The sequence below is a fragment of the Gigantopelta aegis genome, chromosome 15 (genome assembly GCF_016097555.1).
Source record: "Gigantopelta aegis isolate Gae_Host chromosome 15, Gae_host_genome, whole genome shotgun sequence".
Classification (NCBI taxonomy): Eukaryota; Metazoa; Mollusca; class Gastropoda; order Neomphalida; family Peltospiridae; genus Gigantopelta; species Gigantopelta aegis.
In genome coordinates, this window is record NC_054713.1 from 14,634,069 (window position 1) to 14,652,174 (window position 18,106).

At 39.8% G+C, this 18,106-nt stretch overlaps 1 protein-coding gene across 3 annotated transcripts in view; it reads right to left on the reverse strand.

Annotated features, from left to right (window-relative positions):
* The window catches only part of LOC121390411 (solute carrier family 2, facilitated glucose transporter member 5-like), a 59,232-nt gene that overhangs the window by 23,341 nt on the left and 17,785 nt on the right, over window positions 1–18,106 (reverse strand). For 2 of the 3 annotated variants that reach the window (XM_041522215.1, XM_041522216.1), the window contains exon 2: window positions 1,726–1,831. In XM_041522215.1, the coding sequence (XP_041378149.1) occupies window positions 1,726–1,734 (9 nt within the window). In that variant the 5' untranslated portion in view covers window positions 1,735–1,831. Of the gene's footprint in view, window positions 1–1,725; window positions 2,122–18,106 lie in introns of those variants that run through there. The other variant, XM_041522217.1, reaches the window with a different exon arrangement.

Below are 18,106 nucleotides of genomic sequence, written 5' to 3' on the forward strand. Positions count from 1 at the left end.
TTAATTAGCCCGAGTACTCTGACTGTAAGAAACCTTGACGGACATTTGGTCCAAATGTAATAAGAACGTATAACTGTCCAAATGTCCGTCTAGCTCTTTTACAGTCGGAGCACTCAGGCTATGTTTTATTATGGGTGCGCGTGTGCGTGCGTTCGTGCATGTGTGTGCGTTAGTCCGTGTGCGCGCGTTCGTGCATGTGTGTGTGTGCGTATCATAATACTGAACAATTCCACCACCACCCTCCTCCAGAAAAAGACGACAAAAAGACAGGGAAGGAAACCACCCTGACACCTGGCCAGGTGACATTTATTATCACCATGGTTACATAATTATTGTTTGCGTCACAGGCTACTCCGCCCTGTTATTTGAATATCTCCCAGACGCCTCGCTCGACACACATGTTATGTGCGGTCATAGACCTCAACCCGTCACGTCGGCATGAATGGGGGTGCAGTCAAGCAAAACACACGAAAAGTAAACGAAAAATGGGGTCAGAGGTAACTATAGTCGATCCTATAAATAACCTAGACTCGTAAACGTGGTTAAAATAAAGATGGCCCCTCCTGTCCCGGAATTGGTCACTGGCGTTGTCAGAGTCAAAGTCCAGGGTGGACGTGCCTGAAACTTCGGGATATGGGCACGTTAATAGAGTGGACCCAGTTCCCAATAAAGATGGCTAATGAGGTAGGGAGCAACATAACATGCAATGTTTAATCATAATAAATTGAAAGAGACATACTAGTAGACGTATATCAACCTTCTCAAATAGTAACGGCATGCGGAAATTTGTGAAGGCAATAAAGGATTTTAATATCCCCTGTGCCAGTGCGTCATTGAATATATGTATGTTTAAGTCAAAACCAGACATACATACAATAGAGATATTCAAAATATAAAAATACGAATATGTGTGCGCGTGTGTCTGTCTGTATGTCAAGTGTGTGTGTATGTATGTGTGTATGTATGTATGTGTTTGTGTGGGTACATGTACTTACGCACGTATGTTATATATTCCATGTGAGAGAGAGAGAGAGAGAGAGAGAGAGAGAGAGAGAGAGAGAGAGAGAGAGAGACCGAGACCGAGACCGAGAGAGTATACATGGATGGATGGACAAATCAGATTTAAGCGATACTTTTACTATTTCTGCATCAGGTGTATGAAATGTTTTGTTATAGGCACACTAGTAAACATTTCAAATGTTCATAACTAAAATTATACATGTTCACACAGATGTTAACTCCGGCACACAAATACCTTTGTTAGTACTGTGTGGGTTTCTTGTTTAAATATTCCAAAGCCGTTGTTACACACACACCGATGTGGCCGGTGAACTTTGGCCTTTTTTGTGTAAATAAAAGCGCTGTTCCGTCCACACAGAGAATATATAAATTACATAACAAAGAAATATAACGAAACTGGAATTAATAAATAAATAAATATGTATCGTATTTTTTGTTATATGTTATGTTTCATCTTTTATTAGCAAAATCAATAGAAATTAATTGCACACATTCATTTTTACCACGTGTACTAATGTACGTATCGACCCAGAAGGTGTGGCGGATTCTGACGATTTCATTGGTTGCAACTGTACAGTTTGTCTTGCCCGACACCTTCGGCGTACACAAATCGATGAGATTTTAAGAGAAAAGTACGACCACAACCTACGATCTGTCAATGAAAATATAAATCACTGTAATCGAAACAAATAAATAAATTCTTACCTCCGCCATTGTTGATGCTTGATTCCCTCAAAACAACGTAAACGAGAAGTACTGACGAAATACCGACGCTTGTAGTCAATGAAGGCTATGCTGTGACGTCAAACCGCTGCAAAGAGACGTGATTGGTTAAAAGGCTATCAATAACAGGAATAGCGTACTACAGAATACTACAAAAACGTGACATAAATATCGTAGTTTCCAGGCCAGCTTGCGTAATTTGTCTCATCTCATCTGTATTCTATTTCCGTAAATATTATACAGCAAACGATGAGTCAAGAAACTGGCTGGGACGATGGGTAATAAAAATAAATTAAAAATGGGTTAATTAGACGTTGAATGATGACTTATGGGGGTGGGGGTTGGATGGGTTGGAGTTGGGGGATCGGTTGGCGTTCTTTGTTTTTTATTTGACAGCACTTTATGAAATCATATATATTTCATTGATCAATTCATTAATCCATCATCCATTCATGTAAACGTTCTAACTACTCTATATATCTATCCATCCATACATCCACCCATACGTCCATGTGTATTATCTTAAGTTTTATGTTATGTCATCTGACGTTTTCTTATCTTATGGGTTTTTAGGGGTTATTTTTTAACCTTATGTTATCTAAAGTAATGTTATGTTATGTTATCTTTTCTTATGTTTTGTTATTCTTACATTTTGTTTATCTTACCTTATCTTGTGTTTATCTTACCTTATCTTGTGTTTATCTTACCTTATCTTATGTTTATCTTACCTTATCGTGTTTATCTTACCTTATCGTGTGTTTATCTTACCTTATCTTGTGTTTATCTTACCTTATCTTGTGTTTATCTTACCTTATCATGTGTTTATCTTACCTTATCGTGTGTTTATCTTCCCTTACCGTATGTTTATCTTACCTTATCGTATGTTTATCTTACCTTATCTTATCTTGTGTTTATCTTACCTTATCTTATGTTTTCTTATCTTACCTTATCTTATGTTTATCTTACCGTATCTTATGTTTTCTTATCTTACCTTATCTTATGTTTATCTTACCTTATCTTATGTTTATCTTACCTTATCGTATGTTTATTTTACCTTATCTTATCTTGTGTTTATCTTACCTTATCTTATGTTTATCTTACCTTATCTTATGTTTATCTTACCTTATCGTATGTTTATCTTACCTTATCTTATGTTTATCTTACCTTATCGTATGTTTATCTTACCTTATCTTATGTTTATCTTACCTTACCTTATCCATGGGCGGATCCAAGGGGGGGGGGACCAGGGGGACGCGTCCCCCCCCCCCCAAATTGTTCAAGTGCCCTCAAAATGTCCAAGTGCCCTTTTTGTTTGTAGAATTTTTTTTTTTTTAAGTAAACAATAATTATATTGTAGATAAATGAAATCAAGATTTTCGTGTACATGCGCAAGCTTGCAGATATGTGTCTGTGTTATTGAGTCTCAATGGGGCCCCATTGAGGTTCTAACGCGAGTGACGCCAATTTACTTCATTATTGCTAGTATATTATGACGTAGAACTGTAGGAATTCATATTAATTGTAAATATCAAAACTTGTAGTAAGGTGCCCTTTTGACGAGTCAATGTGCCCTTCTTTTTTGGTCCCCCCTTAAAAATATTTCCTGGATCCGCCCATGTTATCTTATGTTTATCTTACCTTATCTTATGTTTATCTTACCTTATCGTATGTTTATCTTACCTTATCTTATGTTTATCTTACCTTATCGTATGTTTATCTTACCTTATCTTATGTTTATCTTACCTTATCTTATGTTTATCTTACCGTATCTTATGTTTATCTTATCTTATCTTATGTTTATCTTACCTTATCTTATGTTTATCTTACCTTATCGTATGTTTATCTTACCGTATCGTATGTTTTCTTATCTTATATTTTGTTATCTTATCTTGTCTCATCTCATCTTACCATGTCCAGTGGCGGATCCAGAAAATCCATTTAGGGGGTCCCCAATGACATGAGGCGGGATGCTAAGGGAACTTTGGGGGAGTTTTGGAAGGGGATCATAAAAAAAAAAAAACTTAATATATACTAAAATTATAACTGTCGCAAAAAAAAAAATTGGGGGGGGGGGGGGCGGGCCCCTGCACCCCTCCCCCTGATCCGCTTCTGATGTCTGTCTGTCTGTCGAAATAGTCTGGCACCAAATAGCCGCAATTTAAAATGTGCCAAGGCAACAATAAAAAAAACCCCACATACATAACGTGCTGTATAGTTTACATATTCAGGGCTCGACAAATCCACTAGCTCTCGGTCCCGGCTAGTGATATTTTGGACTGGGCTAGTGGAAATTATCAACTATATTACTATAATACATAAGGAACTAGCCAAAGCTTCTGTGATGGCTGGTGACTTTCTCAAACACTGATATATATATATATATATATATATATATATATATATATATATATATATATATATATATATATTATTATTATTATTATTATTAAATTATTATGAATTTGTATTATTACTTTATTTATTATTGTTAGTTTTTAAATTTTATTTATTTTACCTATTTATTTGTGTTTAGTTATGTGTATGTGTGTCTTTAGTTTCCTTACACACGTGATGTGTTTATATTTAATATCTTCTTTATTATTACTCACATAATTATTTTTCATGTATGTGTGTATTTATGGTTTATTTTGTTTATATTAGCCATGTATTGATTTTTCATGTATGAATGTGTATAACTTAAAGCAATAAAGAACTTGTAACTTGTAACCTTTCTTAACAATTCTTTTTCAAGATCGAAACATTTCTGTCTACATTTTGTACAGAGAAATAAGTCTTGAAATTTGCTATTTAAGTGAACCACATATCGATAATGTTACGTAACGGTAAACCTTGTTTCCGCGCACTATTAATTTCGTTAACGATCAGATAGTACGTAATTTTGAATGTTTCTTTTTATGGATCCCGTATGTGAATTTCACCATAGCAGGCCGTGTTAGCTATGTAAATAATGTCATTTCCCATTTGTAAACCCTCTTCCCCACCTGTTTGTCGTAATGTAAATTTATAATGGACCCTTCTAATGCATTCCGTATGTCATTTGCATTAAATAACAAAATGGAACTGAAATAATGTCAGTTCCCGTGTGACATGTTTTGACTAAACTGGTGTGGATGTCAAGCTACGATGCAAAGAAAGCATTTAACATTATGCAATAAAAATGCCAATTACGTCAACTTACGTGGGGGGTGGGGGGGTGGGGGGGGCAGAGGTCGCTTAAAGTCACTGAACCCAGAAATTCCTTAGGTGCAGACCGTTTCTGTTTGGATTTAAAATGTCCTCTCGTATTTTCTTCTTTGTTGTACGCTCAGACATCTCGTATTTTGATCAAGACGACCGAGAGACACATTGGATTTCCCCGAAATTGATAGTTTAATGGTTCAAAAGGTCGGTGCTAGGGGTGCACACCCTCCCCATCCCTCCCCCCCCCCCCCTAAAAACGGATGAATACAGGCGCGTGTGCAGAGTTTATGCGGGAGGGGGGTACCCTGTGGAGAATGAAGTTTATTAGTGCGTCAAGTTATGCTTCTCCCCGACCCCCCCCCCCCCCCACCACCACACACATACACACACCTGGAATATAATTAAAGTTGCAACTCTCCCTATTACATTTTTTTTAATAATACAAAATCCTGTATCGGCTTCTGATTTACGTATGAAATTAAAGTCACAGGCCCTAGTTTTAACCCGTACAAAATGGACACTAAGTTTAGTTAATCCACAGACCTGTAACACATCTGGATAAAGTTACAGTAGAGTGAAACACGAGTCTGTGATGTTGAAACTGGAAAATACCTTCTAAAAATAGACTAGAGCTCATCTCCATAACCGTTACTTCTACGAGGTATGTGCACTTTAAAAAAAATACAAAATGCCTTTTAGGGTATTACCATTTCTTACACACCCGTTGGTAAGAACATCGTGAGAGAGAGAGAGAGAGAGAGAGAGAGAGAGAGAGAGAAAGGGAAGGAGAGAGAAAGGGAAGGAGAGAGAGAGAGAGAGAGAGAGAGAGAGAGAGCGACCAATTTAGTAGGTTTTTAATAACGGGGGCACGACACATTCCTGGATGGCGTCGGTGTTAATTTATCTTCGTTGTTTCATTGTCATTAATCTTGAGTACTTACTTTGTTAGTGAGACACATTCGTCTGTGTGGTGGCTAAACACCACCCCGAACCGAGGCGTCAAAACTCGCTTCATGTAATAATGAACATATTTATTTTAAAACTACAGGGCCAGTCCAAGTAATATCAAGTTATATCACATTACAAAATCGTGAAAAGTGCAACCCAATGAAAAAAAAGGCAATGGAATATTTAGGGTGGGTGGTCGCCTGCCCCCCCCCCCAACCCCACCCTCTAGATCTGCTGCTGAACTGTTCCTCTGGTATGTGCTGTCCTGTCTGTGGGTAAGTGAATATAAAAGATCCCTTGCTACAAATGAAAAAAGTAGCGGGTTTCCTCTCTAAAACTATATGTCTGAATTATCAAATATTTGACATCCAATAGCCAATGATCGTTACACAAAACCAACTTTCATTTTTACTTATTTTCGTCCCTATGCCCAATTAAGGTTGAAGCACGTTGTCTTGGGCTATCCGAGCTGTCTGTCGAGGACAGTAGGTTAGTGGTTAATTGTTAGTGATTAGTAAGAGAAAAGTCGGCCTTACACATACACATCGTATCGTTAAAATCGCTCTGGGTGGGAGCCGATACCCGGTTGCGAACCCAGTCCCTACCTCCATCTAGGCTAGCGGTTATGTGCGAACACAACCTACTTTTAAAATTAGCTTAACCACTACGTCACTAAATTATCATTCATTTCAATTCAACTTATTAACACACCTCAGCAATCTAGGGTGTTTGTCCAGGACAGTGGGTTAGTTGTTAGTTGGTTAGTGGTTAGTGAGAGAGAAGAGGGTGTAGTGGCCTTACACCTACCCACTGAGCTCTTGATAACTCGCTCTGGATTGGAGCCAGTACCGGGCTGCGAACTCTGTACCTACCAGCCTGTAGACCGATGGCTTAACCACTGCGCCACTGAGGTCTGTACTAGATCATCAAGGCGACCCATCCGCAAGCTGTTCGCTAGAGAACAGCTATACATACACAGATTGCTGTCTGTTGTTGAACAGAGATCGATACACGAGATGTGTACATGTTAACAAGGCCTAACTGTAAATTACTGGGCACGTACAGGCCGGGAGCGCCGATCACTTACAACAGATGGTTCAGTGCCTCGCTCGTTCACAACCTCAAATTGGCTGTTAACTGCTTTTCAATTTTCACAAATCCATAATTAGGGCTGTTGTTCCAGAATTGATTATAATATGGAGGGGGCGAGAGGCAACTTATTTTTTAATATTTCATTTCATTTCAATTCAATTTATTTTCGTGCTTATATCCAATTAATGTTCAAGTACCCTGTCCTGGGCACACACACACCTCAGCTATCTGGGTTGTCTGTCCAGGACAGTGGGTTAGTGGTTAGTGAGAGAGAAGAGAGTGTAGTGGTCTTACACATACCCATCGAGTCGTTAAAACTCGCTCGGAGTGGGAGCCGGTAACTGTACCTACCAGCCTTATGTCCGATGGCTAAACCACTGCGCCACCGAGGCCGGTACAAACGGACATATAAGCGAATGTTGTTTTGTTGTTGTTGTTTTAATTTTTTGAGTGAATTGATTTATACACTAATGCCCCCATCCCGAGTCAGGCCACCGATCTTATCGGAGGTCGGACTCTGGATGGGCGTGTTCGAAACCCTAGTGGTATATGGGCACGTTAAATTGTTATGTATCTATCCAACCAGTCGAGTGTAGTGGTGGCCATCTTGAATATAAGTATTCAGCTTTGGCAATTAGCTCAATCATTTGCAAATACGTGTAATGAAAAGGCGACTTCACAACATTTAGATGTGGGAGGATGTCTAATCCAGAATTATTGGGTCTTGCATTCAATTGTGAATTCCGCGTTCGATTGTGTGTGTGTGTGGGGGGGGGGGGGGGGGGATCCTGTTTTTGTTTGAGGTGGGCGTGGGCGCTCCTGGATCGGCTGTTAGAATTCTATGCGGGAGCTTGATCTACTTGGTTTAGCATTAGGTTTAAAATAAAAAAACAATTGTAATATAACATACCAAAGCATTTGTACAGTCCTGTACTAGAAGGATGCTCTCTCTCTCTCTCTCTCTCTCTCTCTCTCTCTCTCTCTCTCTCTCTCTCTCTCTCTCTCTCTCTCTCTCTCTCTCTCTCTCTCTCTCTCTTCTCTCTTTCTCTCTCAACACTTTCTCAACACTCAACACATTTTATTACGGTTATATGGCGTCGGACATATGGTTAAGGACCACACAGATATAGAGAGAGGAAACCCGCTGTCGCCACTTCACGGGCTACTCTTTTTCGATTAGCAGCAAGGGATATTTTACATGCACCATCCCACAGACAAGATAGTACATACCACGGCCTGTGTTACACCAGTTGTGGAGCACTGGCCGGAACGAGACATAGCCCAATGGGCCCACCGACGGGAATCGATCCTAAACCGACCGTGCATCAAGCGAGCGCTTTACTACTGGCCAACTAGGCTACGTTCCGTCCACTTTTGGGAGCTTGGCTTCTCTGCCGTAGACATACCCAAACTGCGGGAATCGGGAACTCTATTTACGTGCCCATATCCACAAAGGTTCAGGCACGCCCACCCCGAACTCAGTCTCGGACTTCGCCAGTGACTCATTCCGGGGCTGCCCAAACTGCACTTTTTAAGAATTTTGTAAACCTCTTTATAAAATGGTGCATCCGCCTCTGAATGGGTCGCACAGAAGAAAATAAAATCTTTATAAAATCGTTTATTCACTATTTATTGCTCTTTTTTTGCTTTGCCTTGGCAGGGCAGGATTGCAATACCTGGATTCTTTGTCCAAACTGTTTAGGAATCCGGTTTTCTCGGCTAACGTATTCTTCTGACGCTATTTGGACTGGTACCAAGAACTAGCTGACTGCGCAGGTAGCCTACACACAATACACCAGAGAGATTATCCAATAAGTATGCGCTTTACCTTTTGTGTACAAACAATTGCCTTTGAGCTCCACTTCCGATCTCAGTCGATGTTGAGTGTAAAGCCGCATAGCTATTAGCTAGAGACAGTTATGAATGGTAGATCTATTTTGGCGTAAATACAGACCACGGTGATGCAATGGCGACGCCATTGGCCTTTTGTTTTTTTTTTGTTTTTATTTATACCGGCCTCGGTGGCGTCGTGGTTAAGCCATCAGACATAAGGCTCGTAGCTAGGTACTGGGTTCGCAGCCCGGTACTGGCTCCCATCCAGAGCGAGTTTTAACGACTCAATGGGTAGGTGTAAGACAACCACATAATCTTCTCTCTCACAAACAACTAACAACTAACCCACTGTCCTGGACAAACAGCCTGACAGATAGCTGAGATGTGTGCCCAGGATAGCGTGCGTGAACCTTAATTGGATAAAAGCACGAAAATAAGTTAAAATGAAATGAATATTTATTTATTTATTTATTTACAAAGTTCATACACAATTTTTTTCACTGTAAAAAGACACTTTTCAGGGTCTTTTGCATTCAGCGTAATCATCTGGTTACACATCTGGTTACACTTAGTCTCATATATTTTCGTCAGTATTCTAATAGCGTATCCAACCATTTTCAATATTTGTGACATCTGGTAATCATCTGGTTACACTTAGTCTCATATATTTTCGTCAGTATTCTAATAGCGTATCCAACCATTTTCAATATTTGTGACAAAATGAGAAACAATATATTAAAACAAAAATCGTTTCGACCCCTTAAACAAAGAAAGAAAGAAAGAAAGAAAGAAATGTTTTATTTAACGACGCACTCAACACATATTTACGGTTATATGGCGTCAGACATATGGTTAAGGACCACACAGATATTGAGAGAGGAAGCCTACTGTCGCCACTCCATGGGCTACTTTTTTTCGATTAACAGCATCGACCCCTTAAACCCCCATACACAAATGCACCTTCTGTAACACCATACCCCACACCAATACGTTACCATCGTTTCTGTCCACACTCAACTGTTACAATTCTTGAATTCGCCCCTACAATCATTTAATAAATATACTGAAATAAAGAACTGCCTAGTGGATTTTTTTTTTTTTTACCGCATTATGTATAAAATTCCAACAAGTAATAACATGCTTGCCATATTGCAGGCAGGTACGCGCCGTCTATTCTGAGCGCGGCATGGCATGTGTGTTACATAAAAGTCGGCAACACGCAAAAAGCTACACTAAATTTTATATATATATATATATTATACTGATGGAAAGAAATTTAATGAAACACATAAATATTAACAGCACATATTAACAGCAACCAAAACACTCAACAGCGGTACCAGAACATTAACTGTGTTACTGCAAGTCAATCCCACAGTAAGAGATAGTAGCCCAGTGGTAAAGTGTTATATTGATGCGCGGTCGGTCTGGGATCGATCCCCGTCGGTAACGCCCATTGGGTTATTTCTCGCTCCTGCCAGTGCACCACGACTGATATAGCAAAGGCCGTGGTATGTGTTATCCTGTCTGTGGGATAGTGCATATAAAAGATCCCTTGCTGCTAATCAAAAAAGAGTAGCCCATGAAGTGGCGACAGCGGGTTTTCTCTCTCAATATCTGTGTGATCCTTAACCATATGTCCGACGCCATATAACCGTAAATAATATATGCTGAGTGCGTCGTTAAATAAAACATGACCTTCCTTCAATCCCACAGTACTGACATTTAGTCCCACATTACATCTCTGTCTTACGCTAGTGATGAATTCAATTTAGTAACCAGCCTCGGTGGTGTCGTGGTTAAGCCATCTGGCATAAGGCTGGTAGGTACAGGGTTCGCAGCCCGGTACCGGCTCCTACCCACAGCGAGTTTTAACGACTCAGTGGGTAGGTGTAAGACCACCGCACCCTCTTTTCTCTCACTAACCACTAACAACTAACCCACTGTCCTGGAAAGCGTGCCCAGGATAGCGTGCTTGAACTTTAATTGGATATAAGCACGAAAATAAGTTGAAATTAAATTAAATCAATTTAGTATGCTAGGATCAGGCTACCAACTGCCAGCACAAAGTTGGCCAACTTTCTACCGCCATGACCTCTACGACTGTCCAGTTGCGAGTCTGAGCGCTTTTACAACTCAATTCTCGTCGTATAATGCTAGGCCCACACTAACAAATGCCAGCACAAAGTTAGCCAAGTTTCTGCTCTCGTGACTTCTACGACTGTCCAGTTGCTAGTCTGGGCGCTCTTATAACTCGATTCTCGTCGTATAACCAACCCATTGGTTGCTAATCTGAGCGCAGTGGTACAGAGCTCACCTAATGCGCGATCGATCTAGGATCCATTCCCGTCAGTGAGCCTATTTGACTACTTCTGGTTCCAGCCATTGAAACACAACTGGTGTAACAAAGGCCATGGTATGGACGATTTGACGCTTATAAGCCAATGACCTTGTCGGTACTAAATATGACGCTATCACCATTTGACAAACACACAATAATAACGCCATGTAGTTTAAAGAGTTTGCGTTTACGGCTGTCTGTTTTCAGTGTTAAATTTACAACAACATGTCATTTTAATGCAATTCATTATAGATTTTTCAGCAAAGTTATAGCAATACTCAGAATATTATGTAAAGTGGTTTACATCGTTTCTATACATGTACTTGCATGTGTGTCAAAACTAAAGGCTTTTAGAGAGAAAAAAACTAGTTGGGGTAATAAATAGAATAACAAACTCGGTACCAGTTATTATCAAATTTATGTCACTCATGACAGCTGAAAACTATTTCACTCGGGACATACATTTGATAATAACTGGTAACTCATTTATTATCCTCTATATATTTAAAATTTTAGGTCAGAGAGAGGATGTACTAAGCTGTGGCTGGCAAACATTAAACATTTGCCTGTCTCTCGGATATCCGATATTTATCTTCTTCACTTCAAAAGTCGCAATATCCGTTGTACGATGATATACTGCGTTCTTGGTCATACAGAATTCTTAGCAGCGACTATGAGTAATATCTTACTCAGCTAACTTACTGCTAAAAGGTCAACTTGCCATCCTGAATTTTGAATGGTGGGGTCATTTGGACACCCTTTCCCCACTCACTCACTCACTCACTCACTCACTCACTCTGATGACTACGTATCAGAATTATATCAATCTCTCTCTCTCTCTCTCTCTCTCTCTCTCTCTCTCTCTCTCTCTCTTTCTCCTCTCTCTCTCTCTCTCTCTCTCTCTCTCTTTGTCGCGCGCTCTCTCTCTCTCTTTTGTCGCGCGCTCTCTCTCTCTCTCTCTCTTTGTCGCGCTCTCTCTCTCTCTCTCTCTCTCTCTCTCTCTCTCTCTCTCTCTCTCTCTCTCTCTCTCTCTTTGTCCGCTCTCTCTCGCTCTCTCTTCTCTCTCTCTCTTTCTCCCTCTCTTCTCCTCTCTCTCTTCCTCTCGTTCCGCCCCCCATCCTCTCTCGCCTCTCGCTCTCTCTCTCCTCCTCTCTCTCTCTCTGTCGCGCTCTCTCTCTCTCTCTCTCTCTCCCTCCCCCTCCTCTCGATCGCCTCTCTCTCTCCTCTCTCGGCCCTCCTCTCTCTCTCTCTGTCCTCTCTTCTCTCCTCTTTGTCTTCACCATCGCTCTCCCCTCCCCCCTCTCCCGCCCTCTCTCTCCTTCTCTCTCTCTCTCTCCTTGTCGCGCCCTCTCTCTCTCTCTCTTCTCTCCTCGCCCTCTTCGTCTCTCTCTCCCTCTCTTCTCTCTTCTCTCTTTGTCGCCTCCCCCTCGCTCTCTCTCTCTCTCTCTCCTCCGCCCCTCTCCTCTCTCTCTCTCTGCTCCCTCTCTCTCTCTCTCTCCTCTCTTCTCCCTCTCCCCCCGTGTTTCCCTCTCTCCCTCTCTACCCTTTTTATGCTCCCTACTCCTCTTCTCTCCCCTCTCTCTTATCTCCCCCCCTTCCCCCTCCGCCGCTCTCTCCCTCCCCTCTCTCTCTCTCTCTCCCCTCCCTCTCTCCCTTTGTCCGCTTTCCCCCCCCTTCTCTCTCTCTTCTCTCCTTGCCCCCCCTCTCTTCTCTCTCTCCCTCTCTCTCTCGCTCTCTACTCTCTCTTCCCTTTGTCCCCCTCTCCCGCTCCTCTCTCTCTCTCTCTCCCTCCCTCGCTCTCTCTCGCTCCCCCCCTCCCTCTTCCTCCTCCCCCTCTCTCCCTCTCTCTGCTCCCTTTGTCGCTCTCTCCCTTTGCGCCCTCTCTCCCTCTCCCTCCTCTTCCCTCTCTATCCTCCTCTCTCCCCCCTCCCACTTCTCGCCTCCTCTCCCTCCCCTCTCCCCCTCTCCTCTCGCCTCTTTTTTTGTCGCGCTCCCTCGCTCTCTCACTCTCTCTGTCGACGGCTCTCTTCTCTCTCTCCCCTCTCCCCCGCGCTCTCTCCGATCTCTATCCTCTCTCTTTTCTTTGTCCCCCTCTCTCACTCTCTCTCTCTCTCTTTCCCCCGCCTCTCTCTCTCTCTTCTCTCTCTCTCTCTCTCTCTCTCTCTCTCTCTTTGTCGCGCTCTCTCGCTCTCTCTCTATATCTCTTTCCCTCTGCTCTTCTCTCTCTCTCTCTCTCTCCTCTCTCTCTCTCTCTTTGTCGCCGCTGCTATCTCTCTCTCTCTCTCTTTTTGTCGCGCTCTCTCGCTCTCGCTCTCTCTCTCTCTCTTTGTCGCGCTCTCTTGCTTTCTCGCTCTCTCTCTCTCTCTCTCTCTCTCTCTCTCTCTCTCTCTCTCTCTCTCTCTCTCTCTCTCTCTCTCTCTCCCCATAATGGTGCATTGCATTATTCAGTGGTCTACACAAATATCCCCATTATCATTAAATACATCAAGCATAGGACTCTGAAGAAAAAACAAATCCAAGCATAATCTTGGTTACTGAAATATAAGATACACATACAAGTATCAGTTACAGTTATATAATGAATACCATAGTATCAGTGAGTCTGTGAAGATATGTTATAGTGATAAGAATGGAAATGGAGCGGGACGTAGCCCAGTGGTAAAGCGCACGCCTGATGCGCGGTCGATCTAGGATCGATCCCCGTCGGTGGGCGCATTGAGCTAGTTCTCGTTCCAGCCAGTGCACCACGACTGGTATATCAAAGGCCGTGGTATGTTCTATCCTGTATGTGGGATGGTGCATATAAAAGATCCCTTGCTACTAATGGGAAAAAAATGTAGCGGGTTTCTTCTCTATGACTGTGTCAAAATTACCATATGTTTGACATTCAATAGTCGATGATTAATAAATCAATGTGCTCTAGTGGTGTCATTAAACAAAACAAACTTTTTTTAATCATGGAAATATAAATGTCGCGTAATATGTAGGTTATCTGACCAATACGTATAGGGAAATGTCCGAGTTCCTGAAAAATAAACCGGCCTCGGTGGCGTCGTGGTTAGGCCATCGGTCAACATGCTGGTAGGTACTGGGTTCGGATCCCAGTCAAGGCATGGGATTTTTAATCCAGATACCGACTCCAAACCCTGAGTGAGTGCTCCGCAAGGCTCAATGGGTAGGTGTAAACCACTTGCACCGACCAGTGATCCATAACTGGTTCAACAAAGGCCATGGTTTGTGCTATCCTGCCTGTGGGAAGCGCAAATAAAAGATCCCTTTCTGCTAAACGGAAAGAGTAGCCCATGGAGTGGCGACAGCGGGTTTCCTCTCAAAATCTGTGTGGTCCTTAACCATATGTCTGACGCCATATAACCGTAAATAAAATGTGTTGAGTGCGTTGTTAAATAAAACATTTCTTTTTTTCTTTCTGAAAAATAATGGAGACTAGGCCCGCTAGGACAGAGTCCCATTATTTTTCATGAATGGAGAGTTACGAGGACATTCCCCTACTTAAAATACACCACTAAATAATAACTTTATGCCAATATATGTTAGTATGGAGTTAACACTAGTGATTTTGATGGGTTACTTACGATATTGTGACGTCACCGGTGTATTTTAATTTGTGATAAAACATGTACATGGGTTACCAAACATTATGCTAATTTCAATGTCAGTACAGCTGACTACTTTTCATGCTTAGAGGGACTGACCTAAGTTTACTGCTACTGTAATAAGTTTCCAAACCAAAAGAAACCTTTTAAAGACACATATGACATATGATATGCATTTTCTTGTTTAGATTACCATTATGTATATAAACAAGTCGTTTTTGATTGGCTGAGTGTTTCTAGAGGCCGTGTTTAGATTTTACTTACCAATTATTTCGTACGTACAAATATATATATGTATATATATATATATATATATATATATATATATATATATAATAATATATCATGGAAATAAAATTAAGTTTTAGCTATAGTTCGTTTCCTCCTCCTACAAAAATGTTTTGGGTTTTTTGTTGTTGTTTGGGGGGGGGGGGGGGGTGTTGGTAAATAATTTCACTTTGGTTCGACGTAAGAAGAAAAGTAAATGTGTTGTTTTTTTAAATAATAATAATAAAATAAAATATTTAGAAAACAATCGGCTCAAATAAATAGCTTGTAGTAAATTCCATAGTATAAAAAAGCGTTCCCTGTGGGACGAATAGGAGGATGACAAGAAATACATTGAATATATTAGTCCGAAGGGACATAAAAAGTGTTACAATGAAATTGACACATGTCGATCAAAATGTGTTATAGTCTGTTTCAATAAAGTACACAAATCACCTGTTTGCTGACATCTTTATTTTAATTTCAAGAGTAAACGCCACCTTGTATATCAATGAGAGCCCAAACAAGTAAATGCTAAATTAGGTAGAGTATCATTAAATAGATATTTATAAAATATTTACCTGTTAGTTTAATGTGAAAGAAATAATCGACGAAAATCATTTTTATTCTATTTCCGACACTACTTTAGTCAGAAACATTTTACAATGGAAACAAGCCCAGGTGTGTCCCTTTAAAATAATTATTCTACACATCACTGCACTCAGTAGACATAGCAGCCCGCACCACCACACAACCATACTCTGCAAAAGAAGAGAGAAAAAAAAAACACACAAAAGGACATTACCTTCGACACACAGATCAATGTTTACCTCGAAAGATAACCCAGGTGTGTCCCTTTAAACTAATTATTCTACACATCACTGCACTCAGTAGACACAGCCGCCCGCATTTCTCAGACACTTACCTCGAAAGATAATGTCCCTTTAAAATAATTATTCTACACATCACTGCACTCAGTAGACACAGCCGCCCGCATTTCTCAGACACTTACCTCGAAAGATAATGGACCTTTCCGGGAAGCTGCAGCTCTAAACTGCATCCAGTAATGATAACAAATTACTTAACGAAAAGTTCAACCTTGCAGAAAGTCGATGTGACAGTTCTGTGAACGTGAACACAGACACGTCCCACCGCTACCTGTTATACACATGTATATATGATATATATATATATATATATATAGTATATATATATGTAATATTATATATATATATATCGCATATATATATATATATATATATATATATATTATGATATATATCTATGGTATATATGTCATATATATATATATTATATAATATAGATAGATATATATAGTATATATATATATATATAATATATATAGTGTATATATATATATGTGTACATATAATATATATATCTATATAAATTTGTGTGTATTGATATATATATGATTAGTAATATAATTAATAATATTATCTAACATAATATATGTATAATATATATAGACGAGATATAATATATGGAATATACTATATAATATAACTTATAGCATCTATAATATAATATAACCATATATATATTATGGATACATCTCTATATATATGTATGTATATATCTACATGTATATAATATTATATATAACGTATATACCGAATATATATATATATCATATATATATACATGGCCCGATATATACATTTATATATATATGTATCTATATATATTAGAACATATATATATATATTATACATGTGGGCTTAAGACTCTCTATTAAAGACCACCTGTGAACATTTAGCAAGGTTTTTAAAATTTTAATTGTGTTGTGTATAAAGTGATAAAAAAACAACAACAAAAGAAATGTACTACAAATATTTGGTGAATTAGTGAAAAAAATAATTTTGGGGTCGAATTTTCTAAAATTGATTTTTACCGAACGGTGAGTCATAAATATTTCAAAGCTTTCATTTTTAACATGGGGCCTGAAATCGGTACATCTTGACCGCGCATGCGTTGAAACCATTCCCACATTAATGTATTCAGCTGTTCTACGGGAGAACGTACACATAAACGTTTTCGATCAGTATCCTTATTTTTCTCGTAGCCATCCAAAATCTCTGCCTTTCTTTTCAATATTAACTGTACTTGCGTTTTTTCGATACCTAATTTTTCTGCAAGCGTGCGTTGACTTTTTCCTGGACTGTCATTTATTAAAGTAACTTTTTGTTTCAAAGTCAATTCACAGCGTGATTTACCCTTTTTGGGGGTTCCCATTTCAAACGTTGATATTACCTCTGCCGATATAACGGAAGAAATACGGCATTCGTAGTGTTTACCGTTTACCTCACTTCGACAGGGTCAAATAAAAAAAAAACCACAACTCACTTTGTGGCCTCAGTCATTACACATCTCAATAACGGATAACAACACTTTTTTTGTTCCGTAGTGAATTAGTCAGTAAATGTATTCTATTGTGTCCTAATTATCATTAACACATTTTATTAGACTCGGTAGATTTAGGCTGTATCTTCGAACAACAGGTACATAAGCATTAAACACGTGTCATGCCGACTTCTGTTACAGTGCTATTTAATTGACACTTGGAACGCCTGTTGTTGTAATCCGAATGAGTGTCGGCTCTAGAGTCTGATGACTGGCTTGCAGCCAATCAGCGCGTTACATCGCTTCATTAATATTAATCAGTTGACAATATTTTCCGGAAACTAAAAGTTGGTTATGTGAACAGATTGCGATGGGCGGTTTTTCAACGACTTAAACATGTATCTCTCTTTAACAGTTTTAATTCATTTCAAAAGACAGAACATTGGTGTTTACTTTACTTCCTGTTACCTGTTCCAGTCTCGGCTAAAACAAAGCAAGCATTAAATTTAGATCAGTTATTTTTGAACAGCCTTGGGAATGAACAAATATGAGATATTGATATCGTAATTTGGTCGCACTAGCGGGGTCGAAATATACGCAAAACGACGATCGGGACTGACTTTACTGGTCGTAATCCGCAATAGCGGGGTGGTCTGAACACCGGGTTATTTTTACTATTAAATATGAAGGAAATATTCCGGTC